The following is a 12,127-nucleotide window of genomic DNA, read 5'->3' on the forward strand; positions in this document are numbered from 1 at the left end:
CTGGGAGGTTTTTGGGGGGTCCTGAGAGGGCTGGGGGACCCCCCGGAACCCCAAAACCAGGAGGGGAGGACCCAAAACCAAGGCGGGGGAGGGGGCAACAGTGCGGGGACCCCCCAAGATCAATCGGGACCTTTTTAGGGTGGGGTTTGTTTTTGGGGTTTGTTTTCGGGGTTTGTTTTCGGGGTTTGTTTTCGGGGTTTGTTTTTGGGGTTTGTTTTGGGGGTTTGGTTTTGGGGGTTTGTTTTCGGGGTTTGTTTTTGGGGTTTTTGGGGGGAAGGGATTTTTTTTTTTTTGGGGGGGGGGAGGTGTTTATTTCTGGCGTTTATTTTCAAGGTTTGTTTTTGGGGTTCGCCGCGACCCCCCTTCCCCCCCCCCGCGCCCCCCTCCCTCCCCGGGAGGTATTTTTGGGGTGGAAAAGGGACTTTGTCATATTTTCCAGGCTATTTTTATCCCCCTCTCCCGAGGCCCGTGGGGATTTTCGGGAGCTGCCAGGACCGTGCGAACCGGCCCGGCTCCTCCCCCCGGCGCTTTTTGGGGGGGACCCCAGCGGGACCAGGGGGGTCCGAGCCCCCCAATTCCATCCCCCCCCCTTCCCCATCCCGGTTATCTCCATTTTTTCCCCATTTTCCCCCTTTTTTTCCCCGTTTTCCTCCCTCCCATTTTTTCCCCTTTTATTCACATTTTTTCCCTTTTTTTCCCACATTTTCCTTATTTTTTCTTTTTTCCCCCGTTTTCCCCCCCTTTTTTCTCTTTCCCCCCATTTTCCCCATTTGCTCCCCCTCATTTTTCCCATTTTTTTCCCTATTCCCCCCCCCATTTTTTCCCTTTTTTCTCAGTTTTTTACCATTTTCCCTATTTTCCCCCATTTTTTTCCCTTTTTTTCCCCTATTCCCCCCCATTTTTCCCCTTCTCCCCCCCCTCATTTTTTCCCCATTCCCCCCTTTTTTCCCTTTTTTCTCATTTTTTACCATTTTTCCTATTTTCCCCCCATTTTATCCCTTTTTTTCCTATTTTCCCCGTTTTCCCTCATTTTTCTCCATTGTCTCCCATTTTCCCCAATTTTTTTCCCCCTTTTTCCCCATTTTTTCACCCCAAATCCCTTCCCAGCGCGGGAACAGGGCCGGATTTTCCGCAGGAAAAGCAAGAAAAGAAAAAAAACCAGGATTGGGGTGGGGATGGGACCTCAAAATCTGCTCGGGGCGGTGTGGGACAAAAGCCCCAAACCTCGGGCACCGACAAGTCCCAAATCCGCGGGATTTTCCCCCAAAACACGCCCGGGAATTCACCAGAATTGGGATTTTTCACCCCAAAAGCGCCTCGGGTGAGAGCCCCGACACGGAGCCCGTCGCGGCTGCCCCAGATCCGGGGATTTGTTTATTTTTGGGGGGCTTATTTTTGGGGTTTCACATTCAGGGCAGTTGTTTTCTGGGCCAGGGGGGTCATTTTTGGGGGTTTGTTTTCAGGGTTTGTTTTTGGAGCTTGTTTCTGGGGTTTATTTTCGGGGGTTTGTTTTTTAAACTTTGGGGTAAGGAAATGCTCTCCCCCCCCGGGAATTCCAAGAGAAGGAAGGAGGGGAAATGCTCCAGGAATTCCGAGGGAAAAAAAAAAAAAGGGGAAATTCTCCCGGAATTCCGGGGGAAGGAGGGAATCCAGAGAAGGAGAGAAGGAAAACCTCCGCGGAATACCGAGGGAAGGATGGAACCCACGGAAAAGAGGGAAGAGAAACTCTGCATGAACTCCAGGAGAGGGAAAAGAGCAGAGGGAAAATTCCCAAAAAAAAAAAACCCAGACCCGCCAAGGGACCCACGGAAAGAGGGAAGAAAATTCCAGGGACTGGCAGTCCCTGGGGGTCCCCTGGCTGTCCCTGAGGGTCCCTGGTGGGGGTTAGGTTTGTTCCTTTTTTTCTCTAAAGAATTTTTTCCCCGCAAGTTACCAAGGAGACCAAGTGTTGGATACTTGAGAGTACTTAACCGAAACAAAGAGGTGGACAAAGGTGGAAGGGGGGGATAACGCAGGTAAAAGACAAAGCTTGAGGCAGCTGCGTGCTTTTCTTTTTCCGGCGTTCGGGGAGAGAGAGAACAGCTGTTGCTGGCTGGAGGAGTTTCACCGTGGCCAAAGGGATCCAGTCCTGGGAAATCTACTATCACCGGTTTGGCCTGAATCCTGAGTTTTCCCGGCCACCTGCGGGAGCTGGTCCAGGCCCTGCCTCGCCTTCGGCTCCTTCGGCGCTGCTCCTCTTGCTGCAGCGTGACCCTGCACCCCCTGCGCTGCCGGGACATCCTGCCCCTGCCTGCCGGGACACCCTGCCATCCCAGCTACCAGCCCGGGACTTTTCCACTGTTCCAGCTTGGTGCTCTGAGGATCCTGCAGGGACAGCGAAACCAAAACCGCCCTGGGTTTTGTGAAACAAAGCCCCCGAGGTTCTTGGTACTGCTTTCGTTTGTTATTAATGCTGTAGTTGCTTAGTGAGGTGGTTTTTTTTTTTTGTGCGTGTGGTTTTTTTAGGTTTGTAATACACACTAGTAAAGGACTACTATTCCTATTTCCCAAATTTTTTTGCCTAAAACCCTCTGATTGTAATTTATAATAGAAAAAAGGAAAAAAAAAAAAGGGGGGGGGTGGAAGGGGAGGAGTTTACACTCTCCATTCCAAAGGAAACTGCAGTTGTTTGGTTTTTATTACCTGGCAGATACCTGTCTTCCCAAACCAAGACACTGTCCCTGGGGGTGCCCTGGCTGTCCCCTCCATGGAAGGGACTCCATGGAAGGAGGGAGGGAAACTCCCTATGAATTCCAACGGGAAAATGGGAAAAGGGAGGGAGGAAAACCATGGAAAAGGGCAGGGAAACTTTCCATGGAGTCCCCAGAAAGGAAATCCAGGAAAACCCGGCTCCCCCACCTGGGAACAGGGACACGAATCCCGCTGGAATCGCATTCCTCAGCTCCTGGAGAGGGTCACTGTCACCTGGAATGTCACCGTGTCCCCATTTCCTGCCGGGAATGGCGCTCCCTGCCCAGCCCAGACCTCCTTCAATTCCAGGATTTATCTGGAATTAATTCCAGGATTTATCTGGAATCAATCCCAAACCTCCCTGCCCGTCCCAAACCTCTCCCAGTCCCGGGATTTAACTGGATTCAATTCCACGATTTATCTGGAATAAATCCCAGGATTTAACGGGATTCAGTCCCAGGAGGATTTATCAGGATTCAATCCCGGGATTTATCAGGATTCCGTCCCGGGGCCCCTCCCCAGGCTCGGGGGCGGCTCCGGGATATTTTTATCCCTCTCCGGGTTATTTTCGGCCGCGTTTCCCACTCGGATTCCAGCGGGATCCGCTGGGAGAACTAGGAGTGGCTGCGAGGGACTGGGAGAACTGGGAGTGCCCAGCGCCCTCCCCACTCCTCCTGCTCCTCTCAGTTCTCCTGGTGCCCGATCCCGGGATTCTCCCCTATAGAACCCCCTGGCCCCTACAGAACCCCCACTCTCCTATATCCCCTATAGACCTTATAGCCTCTATAGACCCCCCCCCAGTCTCCTATAGTCCCCTCCACTCTCCTATAGACCCCCTCAGTCTCCTATAGACCCCCCCCAGTCCCCTATAGCCCCCTGGTCCCCTATAGACCCCTCCAGTCTCCTATAGATCCCCCCAGTCTCCTATAGACCTCCCCAGTCTCCTATAGACCGCCCCAGTCCCCTATAGACCCCCCCCAGTCTCCTATAGATCCCCGGTCCCCTATAGACCACCCCAGTCCCCTATAGACCCCCCAGTCCCCTATAGACCTCCCCAGTCTCCTATAAACCCCCCAGTCTCCTATAGACCCCCCCCAGTCTCCTATAAAGCTCCCCAGTCCCCTATAGACCCCCCCAGTCCCCTATAGACCCCCCTAGTCTCCTATAAAGCTCCCCAGTCCCCTATAGACCCCCCCAGTTCCCTATAGACCCCCCAGTCTCCTATAGACTCCCCCAGTCCCCTATAGACCCCCCCCAGTCCCCTATAGACCCCGCCCCCAGTCCCCTATAGCCCTCCCGATCCCCTATAGCCCCCCCCGATCCCCTATAGCCCCCCCGGTCCCCTATAGCCCCCATAGGCGCCCCCATCCCCTATAGAATCCCCCAGGCCACGTGGCTGGGGTGGTCACGTGCCGCTGACGCGCGGGGAGGGGCGTGGCGGAGGGGGCGTGGCGTTCCGTCACGTGTGGCTCGGTCAGGCGGCGCGGCGGTCACGTGACGCGGCGGCCGCCATGCTGTCCCGGCTGCTGAAGGAGCACCAGGCCCGCCAGAGCGAGCGGCGCGAGCTGCAGGGTGAGCCCCGCCCCTGTCCCCATGGCAACAAACCCCGCCCGCCGCCTCCCATCGGCTGCCGCGGCTGCCGCTCACCCCAGGGCGGCACCCCATTGGCTGGCGGGGCTGTCCTTCAAGAGCGGGGAAAAAGGGCGGGAAGCCTGAGGGGCCCTGAGGGGCGGCTTGGGGAGGGGGGAACCCGTGGGGTCACGGCTCCGAGCGGTGACGTCACATATCAGCGCGGTGACGTCACGCGGGGAATCCTGCTGACGTCACGGGGTGTCCCCACCCAGAGCGGCGGCGCCGGGACGCGATCGCGGCCGCCACCCCGCCTCACCGAGGCCTTGGTCGATCACCTCAATGTGGGGTGAGCCCGCGACCCCCGGAACCCCCCCCCGGGGACCCCCAGATTCCTTCGGGGACCCCCAAATTCCTCCTGGGAACCCCCCCCATAAAGCCCCGTACCCCTCCCGAAGACCCCAGACCCCTCCTGGGGACCCCAACCACCAAAACGCTGCCTGGGGACCCCAGAGCCCACAAACCTGCCACCCCCGAGACCCCCAACCCCACAGAAAGGCGCCAGACCCCCCCCAACCCCACAAACCCCCTTTGCCAGGGACCCCCAACTGCCTCAGACACCTCCAAGCCCATATAGCCCCCCACAGCCCTATAAATCCCCCTTCCCGAAGACCCCCAACCCTATAAATCCCAATCCTCAGGACCCCCAGCCCCACAAATCCCCCTTCCTGGAGACCCCCAACCCTATAAATCCTTCCTCAGAATCCACAGCCCCACAAATCGCCTTCCTCAGGACCCCCAGCCCCAGAAATTCCCCTTCCTGAAGACCCCCAGCCCTATAAATCCTTCCTGAAGACCCCCAGCCCTATAAATCCTTCCACAGGACCCCCAGCCCCACAAACCCCCTCCTGCAGACCCCCAGATTCCCTCCCAAGACCTCTCCCCATCACTTTCCTCCCCCCAAACCCCTTTCCCCCACCTCTCCCCACCCTTTCTGGGGGTCTCCCCTCCCTGGGGGGGTGTCAGCTGAGGACCCCCACCCCACCCCGGTGACCCCCCGCCCCAGGGTGGCCCAGGCCTACGTGAACCAGCGCAAGCTGGACCAGGAGGTGAAGACGCTGCAGGTGCAGGCGGCGCAGTTCGCCCGCCAGACCGGCCACTGGATCGCCATGGTGGAGAGCTTCAACCAGGCCCTCAAGGTGGGTGGGGGGTCCCTGAGCCCCCCAAAACCCGCCCGGGAACTGGGGGGATCCCACCGGGGAGGGGGTCACTGAGGCGGGGAGAAATGGGGGGAGGGTGAAGCCCCCAGACCCATATGGGGCAGGATGTGGCCCCCAGACCCATAGAGGGTCCCCAGACTGTGACGGGGGGGAATGGAGACCCCAGACCCATATGGGGTGGCCCCCAGACCTATAGAGGGGAGGATGTGGATCCCAGGCCCATGGGGAGCAAATGAAGCCCCCAGACCCCTGAATGGAGGGGGGGAGATGAAGCCCCCAGACCCCTGGGTTTGTGCTGGAGCTGTTGGGGAGCACCCAGGGCTGTGGGCCAGCTCTTAGGGGGTCTCGGGCAGCACCCAGAGGGGTCCTGGGGGGCACCCAGGGGGTCTTGGGGAACATCTCGGGAGTCCCAGGGGGAGCGTGGCAGGGTGGGATTTTCCCCTCCGGGGTGAGCCCCCTCCCCAAATTGCCCGCAGGAGATCGGCGATGTGGAGAACTGGGCCCGCAGCATCGAGCTGGACATGAGGACCATCGCCACCGCCCTCGAGTACGTCTACAAGGGGCAGCTGCAGCCCTCCTGCTCCTGAGGGACCCTCCGGACCCCCAGGAACCTCCCCAGGAACCCCCCCGGACCCCCAGGAACCCCCCCGGACCCACAGGAACACCCCCGGACCCACAGGAACACCCCCAGACCCACAGGAACCCCCAGGCTGCAGCTGCAGCCCTCCTGCTGCTGAGGGACCCCCCCCGGACCCCCAGGAACCTCCCCAGGAACCCCCCCGGACCCCCAGGAACACCCCCGGACCCACAGGAACCCCCCCGGACCCACAGGAACATCCCCGGACCCCCAGGAACCCCCCCGGACCCCCAGGAACCCCCCCGGACCCCCAGGAACATCCCCGGACCCCCAGGAACCCCCCCGGACCCACAGGAACCCCCCCAGACCCACAGGAACCCCCCCAGACCCACAGGAACACCCCCAGACCCACAGGAACACCCCCGGACCCACAGGAACCCCCAGGCTGCAGCTGCAGCCCTCCTGCTCCTGAGGGACCCTCCGGACCCCCAGGAACCTCCCCAGGAACCCCCCCGGACCCACAGGAACCCCCCCGGACCCACAGGAACCCCCCCGGACCCACAGGAACCCCCAGGCTGCAGCTGCAGCCCTCCTGCTGCTGAGGGACCCCCAGGAAGCCCCCCGGACCCCCCCAGACCCCCAGGAAGCCCCCCAGACCCCCCCAGCACCTCCAAGTCCCGAGTGGGAGTCACACCACGCTGTCCTCGCCCCCCCTCCCCTCCCCCCGGCAGTGGGTTCAGTGGAATAAAGCCGGGGGGGCACTGGGGGGGTGGGGGGGTCAGGCCGGGCCGGGGGGACCCTGGCACAGCCCCCCCGTGATCCCCCCTAAGCCCCCTCATCCTCTTTAGCGCTAACGCGGCCTCTGAGGTGCCTTTCACTGGGGACAAAGGGACCTTTGGGGACATAATCACCCCGGGGGGGCTCGGGGCCCCACACCGCGGCGGTGGGAGGGGCTTCAGTACCCGGGGTGGGGGGGGGTCAGGGTCCCCATTTTGGGGTGAAACTCCTCAGATTTTGGGGGGTTTCATTCCTGGGGGGGGGGGGTCAGGGCCTCATTTTGAGGTGAAGCCATCCCAGATCCCATGGTTGGGGGTTTCATTTCCCTGAGGGGGGGTCTCAGCCCCCCAGTTCAGGCACTGCCCCCTCCATCTCCCAGCACTGGGGGTGGTGGGGGGGTCTCATCCAGGGTGAGGGTCCCCAACAAGGCCGGGGGTGTCCCACCCCCCAAAAAAATGTCCCAACCTCCCCCCGTCCCCACCCCCGGAGCGTTCGGGGGGGTCAATCCCACCCACGGGGAGGAGCCGCCGGGCCCCCCCCCCACCCCAAACCCCCCCCGCCCCCTCCCCCGGCTCACACGGCCCCGAGGCCGCGGCCGGAGCAGCGCCCGAGCCCCTCTGAGCCCCCCGAGGTACGTGGGGACCCCCCCGGGAACCTGGGGATCCCCCATTCTGCACCCCGGGGGACATGGAGACCCCCCTGAGTGATGTGGGGACCCCCCCGAGGGGCGTGGGGACCCTCTGAGGTATGTGGGGACCCCCTTCTGCCCCCCCGGGGGACGTGCGGACCCCCCCCCCTCTGCCCAGGGACCCCCCCTTCTGCCCCCCCGAGGGACGTGGAGACCCCCCCTCTGCCCAGAGACCACCACTCTGCCCCCCTGAGTGATGTGGGGACCCCCCCGAGGGACATGGGGACCCCCGTTTGCCCCCCCGAGAGGCTTGGGGACCCCCCCCTCTGTCCCAGGAGGGATTTGGGGACCCCCCCCCGTTCCCCCAAGGGATGTGGGGACCCCCCCTCTGCCCCCCCCCCCCATACCGGGGGTCTCCTGTCACGGGGGAGGCTCTGGGGACATGGGACAGACCCCCGGGGTCACCCCCAAATCCGAGGGGGGAGTAAATGGGGGTCCTGAGACCCCCAAACCGGGGGGGCTGTGGGGGAGCACGACCCCCCCTCAGCTGGTTCTGGGGACAGACCGTGCATGTGTCCCCCCCCCCGGTGTCCCCCCCGAAACCCGAGGGGGGAATTTGGGGGTCCCTCCCATCCTTTAGGGGGTGCCTGCCGCCCCCTTGGGGGTCCGACCCCCAAACCAACTATGGGGGGGGGTCCCGACCCCCCAAACCCCCGGTGGGGGTCCCGAAGGGGGCACAGGACACCTGCCGGGGGGGGGGCACATTGTCCCCACGTGTCCCCTCCCCGCCCGGGGCGGCTCGGGGGGGCTCAGCCGGGCCGGGGGTCCCGAAGCTCCGGCCGGGGGTCCCGGGTGGGGGTCCCGGGGGTCCCCGCCGCCCCGGGCCGGTGGGAGGGGCCGGAGGGGACCCCCCCCGGAGCCCCCCCGTGCCGGCCCGGTGACGCAGGGCCCCGCTAATCCGGGCTCGGGCCCGGCCAGGCCGGGCCGAGGTGGGGCTGGGGGCCTCGGGGGGGCTCTGGGGTGCCCCCCACCCCACAGCGAGAGGGCAGGGACCCCCCCCCGGGTCACCCGTGGGGGACAGAGGGGACAGAGCCCCGCCCTGCGTGACCCCCGTGTCTCCGAGGGGGGGGGGGGATCGGGGGGACACCCCCGTGTGGACAGGCTGGTGGCACTGGGGACATGTGGTGTGGGGCAGGGCGTGGGGGGCCGGGGGTCGCTGCTGACCCCACATGGGGTGTGGGGCCGGGGGTCCCACGTGTCCCCTGTCCCCACAGGTCCCTGTCCTTCGGCTGTCCCTGGGGCTGGTGGCACTGGGGGTGTCACACAGGCTGGGGGTCCGGGCGGGGTGGGACCCCCGTGGTCCAGGGGAGGGTGGGGGTCCCTCCACACCCCACCCGGGGGTCCCACGTGTCGCTGTCCCCCCAGGCCATGTGGCTGTCCCTGCTGGCGCTGCTGGCCGCGCTCTGGGCGCTGGGCTGGCTGCTCCGGGACCGCCGCATGCTGCCCACGGTGTCGGACAAACACGTCTTCATCACGGGCTGCGACAGCGGCTTCGGCAACCTGCTGGCCCGGCGGCTGGCCCGGCGCGGCTACCGAGTGCTGGCGGCGTGCCTGACCCCGCAGGGAGCCGAGAGCCTGCGCGGGGACACCGTGGGGACACACCTGAGGACAACCCTGCTGGACGTCACGCGCCCCGACAGCGTCCGCCGGGCCGCCGAGTGGGTGCACAGGGAGGTGGGAGAGAAAGGTGAGGGGGAGAAATGGGTCTGGGGGCTTGGGGAGGGGCTGGGGGACATTGGGGACACGGGAGGGGGGGGGACGCTGGGGGGACACAATGGGGACAGGGAGGGGAGGGTCCCGGCAGGGCACAGTGGGCACAGGGCGGGGGTCTCAGGGGCACAGATGGCAGGGTCCTGCCAGGCCACCCTGGGGACACTCTGGGGGTCCTGGGGACACTCTGGGGGTCCCGGGGGACACTGGGGGTGACATTCTCGTGTCCCCCCCCAGGGCTGTTTGGGCTGGTGAACAACGCGGGCGTGGCCAACCCCATCGGGCCCACGGAGTGGATGGACATGGAGGATTTCCGGCGGGTCATGGCCGTCAACGCCTTCGGGGCCATCGAGGTGACCCTGCAGCTGCTGCCGCTGCTGAAACGGGCGCGGGGCCGAGTGGTCAACACGTCCAGCGTCCTGGGCCGCATCTCGGCCAACGGCGGCGGCTACTGCCTGTCCAAGTTCTGCATCGAAGCCTTCTCGGACAGCCTCAGGTGGGGCTGAGCCCGGCCTGTCCTGAGCTCTCTGGCCGTGGTCTGACCCTGGTGTGACCCCTACGGCCATGGCTGGACCCCTCTGACCACGGCCTGGCCATGGCGTGACCCCTCTGGCAATGGTGTGACCCCTTCGGCCATGGCCTGACCCTGCCCTGACCCCTCCGGCCATGGTGTGACCCCTCCGGCCATGGTGTGACCCCTACGGCCATGGCTGGACCCCTCTGACCACGGCCTGGCCATGGTGTGACCCCTGTGGCCATGGTCTGACCCTGCCCTGACCCCTCCGGCCATGGTGTGACCCCTCCGGCCATGGTGTGACCCCTACGGCCATGGCTGGACCCCTCTGCCCATGGCCTGACCACGGCGTGACCCCTCTGGCAATGGTGTGACCCCTTCGGCCATGGTCTGACCCTGCCCTGACCCCTCCGGCCATGGTGTGACCCCCTCTGCCCATGGCCTGACCATGGCGTGACCCCTCCGGCCATGGTGTGACCCCTTCGGCCATGGTCTGACCCTGCCCTGACCCCTACAGCCATGGCCGGACCCCTCTGACCACGGCCTGGCCATGGTGTGACCCCTCCGGCCATGGTGTGACCCCTACGGCCATGGCCTGACCCTACCCTGAGCCCTCTGGCCATGCCCTGGCCCCTCTGGTCACCCTGTGACCCCTCTGATGACCCCACGACCCCTCTGGCCATCCCCTGACCACCCCTGTGACCCCCTGACCCCCTCCCAGGCGGGACATGCGGCACTTTGGGGTCAAGGTCAGCGTGGTGGAGCCGGGCTTCTTCAAGACCAACGTGACCGACCTGTCCTCGCTGGAGGCGTCGCTGAGGCAGCGCTGGGAGCGCCTGGAGCCCCACACCCGCAGCAGCTACGGGGAGCACTTCCTGCCCCAGTGTGAGTCGGGGGGGCCAGGGACCCCCAGAGCCCAAATCCAGCCTCTGGCCCTGCCTCAGTTCCCCTTTTCCTGATCCCTTCTCCTCTATCCCGACCCCAAATTCGGCGTCTCATCCCTGCCTCAGTTCCCCTTTTCCTGCATCCCCCAAACCCCAAAGCTCAGCATCCCATCCCTGCCTCAGTTCCCCTTTTCCTGATCCCTTCTCCTCTATCCGGACCCCAAATTCGGCATCCCATCCCTGCCTCAGTTCCCCTTTTCCTGATCCCTTCTCCTCTATCCCGACCCCAAATTCGGCGTCTCATCCCTGCCTCAGTTTCCCTTTTCCCACCTCCCCAAACCCCAAAATTCAGCATCCCGTCCCTGCCTCAGTTTCCCCCTTCTCCAGCCTCCCCCAGACCCCAAAACTCAGAACTTCCCCCTGCCTCACTTTCCCTTTTCCCGACCCTTTCCCACCTCTCCCAGGCCCCAAATCTCCGAATTTCCCTTTCCCCCCCCCAGACCTGAAGGTGCAGCGGCTGCTGCTGTCCCTGCTGTGTGACAAGGACCATTTCCCCCCTGCCTCAGTTTCCCTTTTCCCACCTCCCCCAGACCCCAAAATTCAGCATCCCTGCCTCAGTTCCCCTTTTCCTGATCCCTTCTCCTCTATCCCAACCCCAAAGCTCAGCATCCCATCCCTACCTCAGTTTCCCTATTCCTGACCCCTTTTCCCACTTCCCCCAGACCCCAAACCTCCAAATTTCCCTCTTTCCCCCCCCAGACCTGAAGGTGCAGCGGCTGCTGCTGTCCCTGCTGTGTGACAAGGACCTGTCCAAGGTCACGGGCTGCATGGAGCACGCGCTGCGGGCGCAGCACCCGCGCAGCCGCTACAGCGCCGGCTGGGACGCCAAACTGCTCTGGCTGCCGGCCTCCTACCTGCCCTCGGCCCTGGTGGACCTGGGCCTGGCCCTCATCCTGCCCAAGCCGGCCCAGAGTGTGTCCTGAGAGCCCCCAGACCCAAAATAAACCCCCAGGGGCGGGGAATAAACCCCCTGAACTCGCCTGTCCTTGCTCTGCTCTGGGTTGTGGATGGAATGGCATTTGGGGACACTGAGGTGGCACTTGGGGACCTGGGCCTGGCCCTCATCCTGCCCAAAGTGGCTCAGAGCATCCCCTGAGAGCCCCCAGACCCAAAATAAACCCCCAGGGGTGGGGAATAAACGCCTCAAACCCTCCTGGCCTTGTTCTCGCTCGGGGTCGTGGTTGGAATGGCATCTGGGGACACTGAGGTGGCACGTGAGCGTTTGGGGACGTGGAGGTGACACAAGAGCCCCAGGACCCGGCCCCCAGCCCCACGGCCTCAATGGGGCACAGGGAGGACCCCAGAACTCCCTCAAACCCAACAGAGACCCCCCCCCAGCCCCACGGGGACCCCCAAACCTCACAAGAGACCCCCAAACCCCACGAGGGACCTTGTCCC

General features: G+C 63.9%; 2 protein-coding genes across 3 annotated transcripts; both read left to right on the forward strand.

Moving 5' to 3' along the window:
• The first annotated feature begins 4,191 nt into the window (after positions 1–4,191).
• Positions 4,192–6,950, forward strand: BLOC1S1 (biogenesis of lysosomal organelles complex 1 subunit 1). The gene is given in 5 exon segments (XM_066208389.1): positions 4,192–4,302; positions 4,575–4,609; positions 4,611–4,648; positions 5,366–5,498; positions 5,996–6,950. Coding segments are annotated over 5 exon segments (378 nt in total). The 5' UTR covers positions 4,192–4,241; the 3' UTR covers positions 6,107–6,950.
• A 1,515-nt stretch (positions 6,951–8,465) lies between these two features.
• RDH5 (retinol dehydrogenase 5) lies at positions 8,466–11,887 on the forward strand. Of its 2 annotated transcripts, none has more exons than XM_066208393.1 (5): positions 8,466–8,490; positions 8,927–9,248; positions 9,509–9,767; positions 10,507–10,670; positions 11,429–11,887. In XM_066208393.1, the coding sequence occupies exons 2-5, from the start codon at positions 8,930–8,932 to the stop codon at positions 11,650–11,652; spliced, it is 966 nt and encodes a 321-aa protein (XP_066064490.1). In that variant the 5' UTR covers positions 8,466–8,490; positions 8,927–8,929; the 3' UTR covers positions 11,653–11,887. The 2 variants fall into 2 exon arrangements, with proteins under 2 accessions (XP_066064490.1, XP_066064491.1); XM_066208394.1 differs by lacking the exon at positions 11,429–11,887 and adding an exon at positions 11,170–11,387.
• The last annotated feature ends 240 nt before the right edge of the window (positions 11,888–12,127 follow it).

Source organism: Chamaea fasciata, unplaced genomic scaffold, assembly GCF_029207755.1.
Source record: "Chamaea fasciata isolate MVZ Bird 193981 ecotype frontalis unplaced genomic scaffold, bChaFas1.0.hap1 SCAF_236, whole genome shotgun sequence".
NCBI classification, from domain to species: Eukaryota; Metazoa; Chordata; class Aves; order Passeriformes; family Sylviidae; genus Chamaea; species Chamaea fasciata.